At 38.7% G+C, this 12,777-nt stretch overlaps 1 protein-coding gene across 4 annotated transcripts in view; it reads right to left on the bottom strand.

Moving 5' to 3' along the window:
- The window catches only part of DROSHA (drosha ribonuclease III), a 103,146-nt gene that overhangs the window by 59,859 nt on the left and 30,510 nt on the right, over positions 1-12,777 (bottom strand). For all 4 annotated transcript variants that reach the window (XM_037530351.2, XM_037530352.2, XM_037530354.2 and 1 more), the window contains 3 exons: positions 10,752-10,823; positions 9,109-9,190; positions 7,568-7,642 (listed from right to left, as the gene is read on the bottom strand). In XM_037530351.2, the coding sequence (XP_037386248.1) occupies positions 7,568-7,642; positions 9,109-9,190; positions 10,752-10,823 (229 nt within the window). The remainder of the gene's footprint in view (positions 1-7,567; positions 7,643-9,108; positions 9,191-10,751; positions 10,824-12,777) is intronic.

Here is a 12,777-nt window from a genome sequence, read left to right as displayed (position 1 = left end):
TGTTGTGCTCCAAGAATGACAAAGAGACCTATATGGATGGAGTGAGGTGAGGAAAGGGTGAGGAAGCAGCAGGGAAGCCAGATCTCCAGATCTTACGAAGCTTTACAGATCCCTATAAGGGTTCTGGGTTTTATTCTCATGTAGAAGCATATTTTTTACTGTCATGTGCCATTATAACCTTGAGGAGTCCTAGCTTACAATCGTGGAGAAACAAACACAGGTTCTAGGCTCTCAGGAACCCTGAGAAGGCTAATGAGAATGAATCACACCAGTTCCTAGAGCCAGCTTTGTAGAAAACATACAGCAAACACAGTTCTCAGCCGAAGACATAGAGCCTCAAAACACAACAACAACAACAAAAAAAGTCCAAGAAGTGACTAAAATACAAAATATAATCAACCCAGGTGAGGACATGTTTTTTTTTTTTTTTTTTAAAGATTTATGTATTTATGCATACAAGAGCTGGGGTGTAGACCAGAGGTGTGGGGGGTGGGAGGATGCACCAGAGACAGAGTGTGGAACGAAACAGGCAGAGTGACTGAAACACACTGCTGAGGGGAGCAGTGGGCGAGTCAGGAGAGGTCTGCTGCGCCATATGGGTTGCTCCCTGGCTGGGGATTGAACTTGTGCTGCAGAGGCTGCAGATTGCTTCATAGGTTGCGTCTTAACCCCTTGCACCACCAGGGAAGCCCCAGGTGAGTACATGTTCTAGCTATCGAGTCAGGTTATTACTGTTCCTGGCAGTGAATGTTTTTATTTAATGCCTTTTTATAAAACATCTGCTTAAACCCAAGAGTTGTCTCTGATTAACAATTTCCCTGGGCTTCCCCTGGTGGCACAGCAGTTGAGCGCTGGGCTGCAAAGCTGCCCACAGCCTCTGCAGCACCAGTTTGATCCCCGGCCACCAGCAAGGGTCCCACATGGTGCGCAGACCTCTCCTGCTGCGCCCGCTGCTCCCCTCAGCAGTTTATTTCATCACTCTGCCTGTTCTGTTCCCCGCTCTGGCTCTGGTGAATTCTCTTACCCTCCCGTGCTTCTGACTGTACCCAGTGCTTATATAAATAAATTAATTAATTTAAAAAAAAAAAAAACACTTGGAAAAGAAAAACAAAAAGCAATTTCCCACAGTTAGGTGTATAGTTTTCAGGGTCTATCTCAAAAGACACCTCCATATGCCTGCATGTGACATTCCTCAACGACAGAAACCCCCTCTTCTGAGGAGTCCAGCAGCCCATCGAGCCTAGCTGTCGGACCTCGTGCACGGTAAGGCGTGCTCCTAGGGGGTGAGCAACCAGAGGGACACAAGAACCCCAAAGCCAGAATGTGTGACTTCCACTGAGAGTGGCAACACACAGCACAGCAGGGACAAAGGAAGCCAGCAGGACCTTGACAAGAGCTGCCCGCTGACCAGATTCCCTAAGAAACTAGGGAAGAGCACAGTTGTGTTTGGCTCCTTATTTCTCAGACTTGGTGACATCACACTACAGAGTACCATGGGCCTGTAAGGAGACAGTAGGGAGCTGAGTGATGTTTTGCTACAAGGATTAGAAAAAAAGATTTCAGATTTTATGGGGAAAACCTGGGATGATGGATGGTTTAGATGAAAGTAAAATGAACTCGGGGCACTGCGTTTAAAGGAAAAAGACTAAGAAAGCAGCTGGGACAGGGAAATACTTAAGCCTATAAACTGAGACTCCAGTTCCAAGGTACACGTCCATGGCCCAGTTTAGGAGAGGAATACTTGAAAGATAAAGGCCACCAAGGTCTCAGAAGAACACCAACTACTTAGTTTGGGTGCAACGTTGCTATTGAGGGAGGAGTGAATTTTACTGCAGGAATAGAAACTAGAAGTGCTTTTTAAAAACACATATACATCAAGTGCAAAGTTGGTAATGTGGAAGGAGAAACTGCAAAGCCACGCTGAAAGCTGCTAAATATTTTAAATGGCAACTAACACTCTGAAAGACAGATACTAACCACTGTGAAAAAAGGAGACACTCGAGCAGATAACCTGAAGTTTAAGGCTGATGGAGGGGGACTGAGGAGCTGCTCCTGGTTTGGGGCTGGGGTGTGATCCTCATGACAATACCAGCACGCCTTTCCAGGGTATGGGGCTGTATCCTGCACACCCAGCAAACAAGACCATCCATAATCCTGGCGGGATGACTTTGTGGCAGATAAAGAACACAGCCACTTGCTCGCAGACTGCTGTGAATTCACTAATGTTAATGAATTGGCTCTTTTAGTTTGTCTGCTTTGCTACATGTTTATGTTGGGGATTTATGATACAGTGTCACTGAGGGCTAAGAAGTCATTTTTATCTCGTTGGCTGAGATAAATAGGACATGATATAAATGAGAAATTAGAGTGGGTAAGCTAAGGTTAGCCGGCATTCTGCCAGCATGGGACCGGAACTGTGACAATGGTTCATTATTCGGGAAGAACTGGAGTTTGTGTTTCAGGGAATGAATCTGGACAGTCATTAATGAGCTTACAGACTTTATAAACTGTTTCTTAGAGACCCAATTCTCTCAGTTTATATTGCTTATTTATATGGTTACTGGAGGGTGGGGGTGCAGCAAGGGTAGAGACAATTTGTTAAGAAATTTTTGTTATGTCTGGTTAAATAAGTATTTCTTAATAAATACACTCAACCTTAAGAAAACCTTCTTAAGGTTTATATAAACTCCTTCCTCTCCTCACACTGAGAAAAAAATGTGTAACTGCATCACTATGTAGACACTTCTGGGTATTCCCACTAAGATGTCTTTACATTATCTTATTTTTGAAATTTATATTAACAGATATTTTGAAACTGTGCAAACATAAGTTACATTAAGAAGCTATATCAATTTTTTTTTTTTTTTGAAAGTATATTTGCCTTCCTGGGAATTGTGAGATATGAAGAACTACAGTTTCAGAGTGGCGCAATTTCCAAAAATCAATGCACTGGATATAATTTGCAAAGTTGATTCAGGATATTCAATGCTTTCCTACAGCACTGGTGTGAGCAATAGGCAGATTTTCCCTAAGTGTAGCCTTCCTGTCTTGAAGTATGCCCTGCCTAATCCCAGTCCCAGCCCCAGCTCAGCCAGTCAGCCGCTTAAACTGACTCTAGGAGAGTTCACATCAACTGTATGGCTACCAAAGACAAAGATGGAGACAAGAAAAAACAAAAACTGGAAAGAATTCTTGAAATCTCAATAAGCTGGTTGTTCTGCCATCTGACTTCCAGAGACCTGACCAGCACTGACTAATCCATGGTTTGAACTATAATCTTATTTTTGGATAAGTTTAAACAAAGCAGCTAAGAGCAATCTTCCAAGCTTGTAAATTGGGGTATTAGAGAAAAATTATGATGATTGATGACTTCCTTTCTAGAGAGAACCTAGTTAACATCTATCCAAATTTCAAGTATTCATATTGACTTTAACAAATAATTTTACTGCTAGAACTCACCTCCCAGAAACACACAAATGTGAAAAGATGGGAGCACATGACTTTTCTCGAAGCATTTACAAGTAATGGGGGAAAAAACTAAAGACCTCCAAAATGTCATCACTAGAGGAAATGTCCCAAAATTAATGTTCATTCATATAATGGAATGCTATGTAGGTGTTAAAGAATGAGTCAATGTATTTCTACAGAGGATGTTTGAAATAGCTGAGTCAAACAGGCAAGCTGTGTAACATGTTTAGTGTTATCTCACTTCAAGGAAAAAAGCAAAGTTCTTCCTACACAAGTTAAAATAAATTCAAATTATATCATTTTTATAGCACCTACTCATCCTTACATATTTAGGAGTTGCTCACTGTTTTATTTCATATATTATTTATTTATACTTTATATAAATTATTTATATATTATATTTTATATATTTATATATTATTATATATAATTATTTATATATTATTTCATATATTGTGTTTGTGTACACACACACAAAGCATGAATGACCTAATTAAGGGTAGAAGTAATGTTTCAATTCAGTGAAAAAAGAGCAATCTTCTCCATAAATGGTGCTGGACATCCATATTGAAAATAATGAATCTTGATCCAGACCTCAGACTAACTGGAAGAACAAATTCCAGAGATACTCTAGATCTAAATTTGAGTAAAATATATAAGTGTTTCTTGATGGCTTTGGGACAGTCAACAATTTCACTGCCAAGATACAAAAAGCTCTCACAATAAATGGGAAAATATGCAAATTGGAATATATTAAAATTAAAAATTTCTGTTCAACGAAAATCACCATAAGATGGTGAAAAAACAATCCAATCAAAAGATATCTGCAATATATATTTCTGACAAAAGACTCATATACAGTGTATTTAAAAAGTAAATACAAATAAATTAAAAAAGGCAGACACAATTCAATGGAAAAACAGGCTAAACCTTAAACAGGTACTTCAACAAACAATATCAAAAGAGTCAACTAATACAGAATATGGTGCTCCATTTAATTAGTCATTTGGACATGAACTTTAAAACCATAATGTGATACTTCTGAACATTCATTCATGAGAAAGGTGAACTTGAAAAAGAAAGGAAAATGCCCAGTGTTGGTGACAATTCTCACAGACTGCTGGTAGGAAGGTAACATGGTACCATCATTATGGACAACCATTTGAAAGTATTTACAACACTGAATATAAACACACAGAGAATATCCTCTATAATATCCCATCTACAATAACAAAGCATTAATACACATGCACTCACCAAAGGGCATGTGTGAGTGTCTGGTGAACTTTTCCATGTTATTTCAAAGAGCCCCAAACTAAAAATACCTGAACATCTACTAGGTAAGCACAGCCAGGTTAAATACATCTTAATGCAGTCATACCAGAGAAAACTAGAGAGCAACCAGAAGGACTCAACGACAGTTAACTATAACATCAGGGGTCTCCAAACGCATGATAAAAGACAGAAACAAAAATATGTAATTCAAGATTATATCATTCAAAAACAGGTAAAATTAATAATACATGGTACTTTTAAGTCAGAACAGAGGTTACCCCGGAAGGGCTGGGAAGGGTTCAAAGGCTGGTTCTTGGATGCTGGTCAAATTGACCTGAGTACTGAGTACAGGGTCATCTGCACCTTGTGAAAATTCACAGAGTTCTCTATTTACGGTATGTGCACTTTTTAGTATTTCTGTTATACTTCAAAGGTTTACTTTTAAAAAAATCAGAGACCAAAGAAAGTTTGAATTTCACTCTCAACAGTAACGAACTCCATGACTATTTAACTGCTTTATTTACTGACTGGTTAAATAAAGCCAGGAAACAAGTATTTATGAGTCCCTGGTATGTGCCAAATAATATGTCAGCACTGATAGGAGACAGACACTGTTTACTCCTTAGACTCATGGAGCTACAGTTAAAAATGAAAGAAAAAAAAGAAGGGACAAGGAGGCAGGCAGGCCGGCCAGCCCCAAATGTGAAAACTTACATGTATTTTTCATGGCAGCATAAACTGATGTGATTTTTCTGACAAGAAATTTGGCACTGCCTATTATGACCTTTAAAAATATTCATCTGCTTGATGAATTACTAAGTAGAATGCAAGCCATACATTAGTATCATTATGTTTAAAAAGCTTTATGAGCAAAAAACATATATCAAAATGTTTTCCTCTTTCATTCACCACTTTCTGAAAGATTCACAATGAAATCATATTATGAAAAGCAAATTAACCATATTTTGCCACATAACACCAAAATGGATCTTATACATCAGATGTTCTTCTGTATTCTTCGGGGATTTTTAAATGTGTGTATTTTCAAAAGGTAATCTAACCAAAGAGTAAATCTTGTTTAAAAATACATTGATAGGCCTTTTTTTATGACAAATGTAAATGTTATCCACATATACTTATGAGAAACATTTGTGATAGTTAAAATCTTGAAAATAACAGAGATGAGATTTTTCTTTAGGGTGATTTTAAAACTGTCCACTCTCTTAGAGATGTGTCTGGTCATACAATGCCAAGAGGCAGACAGAGAAAGGAAGGGCTTTTCAACAAAACCATGTTAATATCATGTTCTCTATGCTTACTGCTGGAAAGCCATTGGAAAATCAAAGATTCATTCACTGGAAAAGAAAAAAGAACTTTTCAATAAAATAAAACCAGATGTACAAAGGAAAAAAGCTTTGGCATGCATTTTCCAAACAAAATAAACATTAACGATACTAAAAATATGAGTGGTGCCATCCTAAAATTGAAATAAGTGATTGGGACTGAGTATCTGGACAAAGGAAAGGATATCAAGGACAAAATCTTGAGGATAATCTCCAACCAGATGAGTGGACAAGAAGCCAAAGCCACAGAGGAAGAGAGCTGGGAGGAAAGACAGCTCAGCAGGCAGGCAAAGTCAAAGGCCCACGTACTTCTTCAGGGAGGAGACCAGAAGTGAAGTGTGGCTGCTGGACTTGGTCTTTCATAGGCTGCTTTTGGGTATTAGCAGCCACAGTGGGGTGGGAGATAGCAGGTGGGACACGGAACAAAGGATGGGCCACAAAGGGACCAGCATCTGCCAGTGCAAAGGGGGGACTAACATACGGGGGACAAGGGCAGAAAGAGGAGAGCAGGAACAAGGGGCTGCATTTCTGAAGCTGCAGATATGCTGGCTTGGGGAAAGCTTCCATGTTGAAACTCAGGAAGCTAAAACCACAGATCACAGATTACCACAGCATTTATCACTAGGTACCAACACACAGGAAAAGACAACAAAATACAACAGTTGATGGCTTTTCCATGCAAGGGGGTAGAAGCATAAGGGGTGAGGCAGAAATCAGAGCCCAGGACTGAGTGAGAAAACAAAGGAAGGTGATTGTACAGGGCAGAAAAGGGAAGATTCTGGTAGAAGCGAAGGGATCATTATGGCCTGAGAGTCTAGAACATAAAAGGCTGTCAGTAGGAAGTGATTGAGCTGGAAGGAAATCCAGGGAAGAATCCATTTAGGGTAATGAAGATTTTGCACCTAAACATTTAGTGTTCTTAAGAACACTAAATACAATGCCAGAGCTCACAACTAGACTCATAAAAATTAAAAATGTTAAAATATTGCTAAAAAACCCAAAGGCACATATTTACTTATGTTTATTTAGTTCACTATAACATGAATAAAAGTATGTCAAAAAATAAAACAAGCACCTATAATATCACGACCTTAATAATATTATTACCACAGGAATTTTTAGCGTTTTCATAATACATATATAAGAATTTTACATTAATTACTCTCCAATTAACTATATGCATTTTTTAAGTCACATGAATTTTTTTCCACATTAATTTTAACACTTGCATGATATTTTATCAATTAGCCCTTGAAAATTTATAAATCAACTCTCCCATTGCTCATCTAATGTAGGGCTACCATCAATTATGCAGGGGTATAAATCAGCGTGTATAATTTTACATTTTCATGCCTGACCTGAGAAGAAGATAATTAACAGTGTCTGAGGTGGGAAAGTTGTCCCTTAAGATTGAAGGAGAATGGCAGGTTTATTTTCAGACACATGATCTCACCAGGTCACTGACAAGCCAAAAGATTTACCTGGAAGAAATCTTACAAAACGTGGCATGAAATGAAATCTCGGGCAGCAGGGAGGACTGTCTTCAAACAAAGGACCTAAAGCAAACACGTGAAAAGAAAAGAATAAATAAAATAGACTTAGAAAACAAACACTGGACTTGAATTCCTAAGATTTAGGTTAACTACTAAAAAATACTACCAGAAGCAGGGTACAAAAAACACAGCCCCCTCTTGGCCACAGTTATTGCATCCAAACACCCTGGAAGACCGCAATTAGGCCACATGAAGTCAATGGGAGGATGGGAGCCCAAAGAGCAAAATATATAAGGTAAAACTATTTTTAAAAATTCAAAAATACAAAGATTTTGTCATAATCAAACGATTGCAAGAAATGCTATGCTTGTTTTCAGCCTTTCCATTTTAATCAATACAAATGGGAAAAAATGAGAGAAATACTATTAAAGTTGGTTTGAAAAGTCATTCAATACTGTTTTAAAAAAAAAATCAGTAAATATCTACTGAAATATAGACACTTTGAAAACAGTGAATATTATTCCAGAAAATTTGAATCTACATAGCTCAGTGCATATGTGTGTTTTTGTTTTTGTTTTTTTTTTAAGATTTATTTATTTATACAAGCACTGGGTACAGTCAGAAGTGTGGGAGGGTGAGAGAATTCACCAGAGCCAGAGCAGGGAACAGAACAGGCAGACCGACGAAATACACTGCTGAGGGGAGCAGCAGGCGCGGCAGGAGAGGGCAGGAGAGGTCTGTGCGCCATGTGGGACCCTCGCTGGTGGCCAGGGATCGAACCGGCGCTGCAGAGGCTACGGGCAGCTTCCAGCCCAGCGCTCAACCGCTGCGCCTCCAGGGGAGGCCCCATATGTGTGTTTTAAAGGGCTAACAGAAGTTCTGTTTTAATAAACTGTCATAGGGCCTCCCCGGTGGTGCAGCGGTTGAGCTGGTTCGATCCCTGGCCACCGGGAGAGGGTCCCACATGGCACGCAGACTTCTCCTGCCACGCCCGCTGCTCCCCTCAGCAGTGTACTTTGGTCCTTCTGCCTGTTCTGTTCACCACTCTGGCTCTGGTGAATTCTCTCGCCCTCCTGCGCTTCTGACTGTACCCAGTGCTTGTATAAATAAATAAATAAATCTTTTTAAAAAATAAAAAAAGAATGGGTCCCTTCACCTCCTGTTTAAAAAAAAAAAAAAAACTGTCATATACAAGTTTATTACAGTAAAACCCAATAGATTTAAAATATTAACTAACGTGATTTTCCCTAGTGAACATAAATCAAGGCAGTCACTCATAATAACTGATTTCCACCTTCTTAGGTATCAGGTAACAGATAATGGGGAATATGAGGTAATGGACACTGTCAAACAGTATCCAGAAAAGACCCATAAGAACTTACGGATGCCAACAACAGCAAGCATTCCTGTGACTAACATTTTCTCCTAGGTATATCAAAAATAAGAGGCATTTTAAGTATGAACCCCCAACTTTATATACACTGTAATGTTTTACAACTATTATGTTTTTTTAAAAAATTCTCATTTACCTTTGAGATTCCAGTCGTACAATTCCAAAATATCTCTAAATAGGAATAATGAAAAGAGTTCCAATCCTTTCACACAAAAATTCTGAAAAATAAACCAAAATCAAATTACTGTAGTGTCTTAAACATACATTAACTGAAGGTTCAACTTGTTTCAGCCAAGTGTTCTACAAAATGTCTACAAACTATTAGAAACCATGTAATTTTCTTAAAAATGTGGCTACCATCCTGTAGTATTGTTCGTCGATTTGAGACAGAAGTGTAGTGGGCAATAATGCCACAGGCTTTGTAAGAAATGTGCACTTAGTCCTTTCCAATGTAAAAATAAAATAATGTTAAATTTAAAAACTGAAGCCTTCTTTATGTCATATATTCTAATCCAATTATAAAGCATGTCAGAATCGCCTAGGGACTTTTTGTTAATTCAACTTACACATATCTTCTGGCAGGTTGGCTAAGTTTGACCCACCCCACCCCAGCCTACCCTTCCCCTCAAAACACACCCAGAATAACTATCACAGAGTTAGCATAAGATGAGAACTTTTGTAACAAAAAAGTTCAAATTTCTTAATGAAGGCAAATAAAGGGCTATGAAAAACTGCAAAACTTTGTACCAAAATTCCTCCTGTAAACAAGCCTAACAGATGATATATTTACAAGTGAGACTTGTCTCATAATTCTTCCTCCTACTTCTTTTTCTTGGGGTTCATAAATCACCCTGCATGAGATCACGCCAAAAGTCATAAACTTTTACAATAGCAAATGAAGGCTCGTGACCTCAAAAATCAAAATGAAGCAAAAAAGCCCTTCCAAGCTGGAGAATGAAGGGGCGGCCCTTCTCTTTCATTCTTTTTGAAAGGCAGGGAGAATTAACAGGATTTCAGAATGAAATAGGTGCAAACCAAGCATGCGTGTCATGCTCATCAATTCCCTCCTGGTGCTCTTCTGCCCATGACAGAGCCACATTGTTAAACAAGGTTTGCAAGAAGAGCCAGGGGCTCAGGAAATCGACCCCAACTCCAACCTCATGTTAAGTGCACACGCTTGTTTGCTGTCTGGTTGTTATTTCTTAGTGTGATTTGTTGACACCACTAAATTCAAGATCAGGCAATGAATCATTCTGAGATTCACATTAATCTTGCTTTGGAAGTTTAAACCTCTTGCATATATTTAGATAAATCTGCTGCTGAGCATCCGCAATGAAAAACAATTAGGAAAAATTATGTAAATATATGGGAAGAAAAATGAACCCAGCATTGATCTTGTCACTGCAGATAATGAATAAGATTATTCCAGCAGCCATCAGATTGTGCTTCACTACTCTAATTTCCTTTCTGATAATGACCAGTAACCAAAATCTGTCCGCTATCAGAAACAAACTAGAAACAGATGTGAAGTTGCTATCAGCAGATGCAACACGAGAAGAAACTGGTTCAAAAATAGGTCCAATAAGTTGAAAAATGACCCAAATTTTAACCTTGTTACTAGAGCTACCTCTCACTGACCCTTTCCATAGTGAACACGACACTCAGGGGTATACCTGAGGCAAAAAGTTGAAGCTGCCAACTTCAATGCTTTAAAGATATACATGTGGAATGGACAAAAGAGCAAACTACATCAAGCTGTTACAGCATCTTCCCCCTTACCTCAGGCATCATCTCTTCGATGAAATGAATCGTGTAGTCTATGTTGAATCTAATGACTTTACACAGTGGAATCTGTGATAACAAGAATGAGAGGTTCAGTGCAGCAATACTGTCTTACAGGCTCACAGACTAACAAGTATTTGCTACCTGACCCAGAAGGCCATGACCAAATGATAGTGTTTCACCATAACTTAAGCTGCTAACTTATTGTACACAAAATGTAACCACACTGCTGGATTTAATGTCAAGAACCCAGCTGGCCCAGTCTCTATAGAAAACCTGCTTAATGCTGATACTTAATTAATGGTATTAGCAGCAGCAACACAAATATGACAAGAGCCCATTAAAACCAAACATATCGCCTCTAAAGGATCCATAAAACCACAATTAAATACTTCTTCTCCTCAGGTTTTTAAAACTCTTTCAGAATCTCTGTCTCTTCAGGCAGATTGGGGATAATAGGCTGATGACTCAGCAGTTACAGAGCCGTAAGTCACGGAAGTGCACATAACTCATGTTCTCTACCTGACTCTGGAGCAAAAGCAATTGTGGTAATAAAAATAATAACAATGATAAACTGTAATAAAAAACGAGCACAGCTAACACTTATGGAGCCAGGTACCGTTCCAAAGTCTCACACATTGTCACTCAGGTAAACACCCCTATGAGGTCAGTGCATCTACTATCACCAGGGTACAGTGCAGGAGACTAAGGCAGAGTCATCCAGCACCGTGAAAAGGAGCAGGGAGGTGGTGGTCTAGAATTTGTTCCAGACCCCAGTTCTAATCCACTAGAGAACACACCTCTCATTACATGTTCTAATCCTCAAAGTGTATGTGAAAATAAAGGAAGGCTCCGATGAAATAAATACATATTTGCCTTGTTTTACCGATGAACCATCAGATACAAGCCTAGTGCCTAGATATTAGAGGGCTTCCCTAGGTATATTTCTGAATGAATGAAAGATTGAAACAGGGGAGGTGAGAGGCTTCTACAGCGGCTGAGCTGACCAGCTAAGGAAAAAGGAACACACACAGAAGCCCAAGAGATGTGTTAAGTAGGCTTTCCTGGCCACTCAATCCATCCATAAGATGATTTCACATAGATAAAATCATTCTTATAGACCACAGCAATCAGAAAACGACAAATTTTAAATCTACCAGCCAAAGGAATTGCAAGAAAAATAGAAAACTGGTGTTATAATGCCATCTACTGGAAATGTTTTCCTCAGAAATGAAGTTTAGTTATTAGGTGATTTTTCATTTTTTTTTTTTTAAAGTTCTGTTTTATTTTATGATTGCTTAAAAAGATTAGAATCACAAATTTGTAAATCATTCATATTTTTAAAATAATTATACTTTGCTCACAACAACTATAAGATCATAGTTAACTTGAAAACAAATCACTGCCTTTTTTAAAAGGACCCAGAAGACATGTAAACAACAATAAAATATGATCCAGTCTAACGGGTAAGTGCAATATGAAAACAAGCAGAGACCACAAATCTGATGGGTCCAGAGGAGAAGGGAGAGAGGTGAGAACTTAGATGAAGCCTATGGGTGCTTCTGTGGTGAGCGTGTGAAGGTGACAACACCAGAGGGGGCAAATCCTATACTGTCAAAACACCAGCAAGGATGTAAAATAATGGCAAGTCGATAAAATAAAATTTTTTTTTTTAAAAAAAAAACAAGCAAACAAAAAACTATAAGGTGTAAAAGAACAAAAGCTGAGGTAACATTTTAGCTGAGTCTTCAAAGATGGGAAAGGATTTTCTAGGTCACATAGAAAAAGGATGAAGTGAACAGAGCGAGAGAAGCAAGGGGATTCTAGAGAGGAACGTATGAATGATGTTATGCCTCCCTGATACTCAAGGCAAGGACTGGGGATTATCTTAACGGCAACAAGAAGTCATTCAGGTACTTCGAGTGCGAGACTATCACCAATTCCACTTGGGTAAGTCAACAGTGTGGGAATGCCATAGAGGGGAGCAAAGCAGGAGACCAGCAGACCAGCCTGAGTCCAAAGA

Source organism: Talpa occidentalis, unplaced genomic scaffold, assembly GCF_014898055.3.
Source record: "Talpa occidentalis isolate TD23 unplaced genomic scaffold, MPIMG_talOcc4v2.1 talOcc4.6, whole genome shotgun sequence".
Classification (NCBI taxonomy): domain Eukaryota; kingdom Metazoa; phylum Chordata; class Mammalia; order Eulipotyphla; family Talpidae; genus Talpa; species Talpa occidentalis.
Note: the sequence above shows the minus strand (reverse complement) of the source record. Positions and strands in the feature narration are given on the sequence as shown.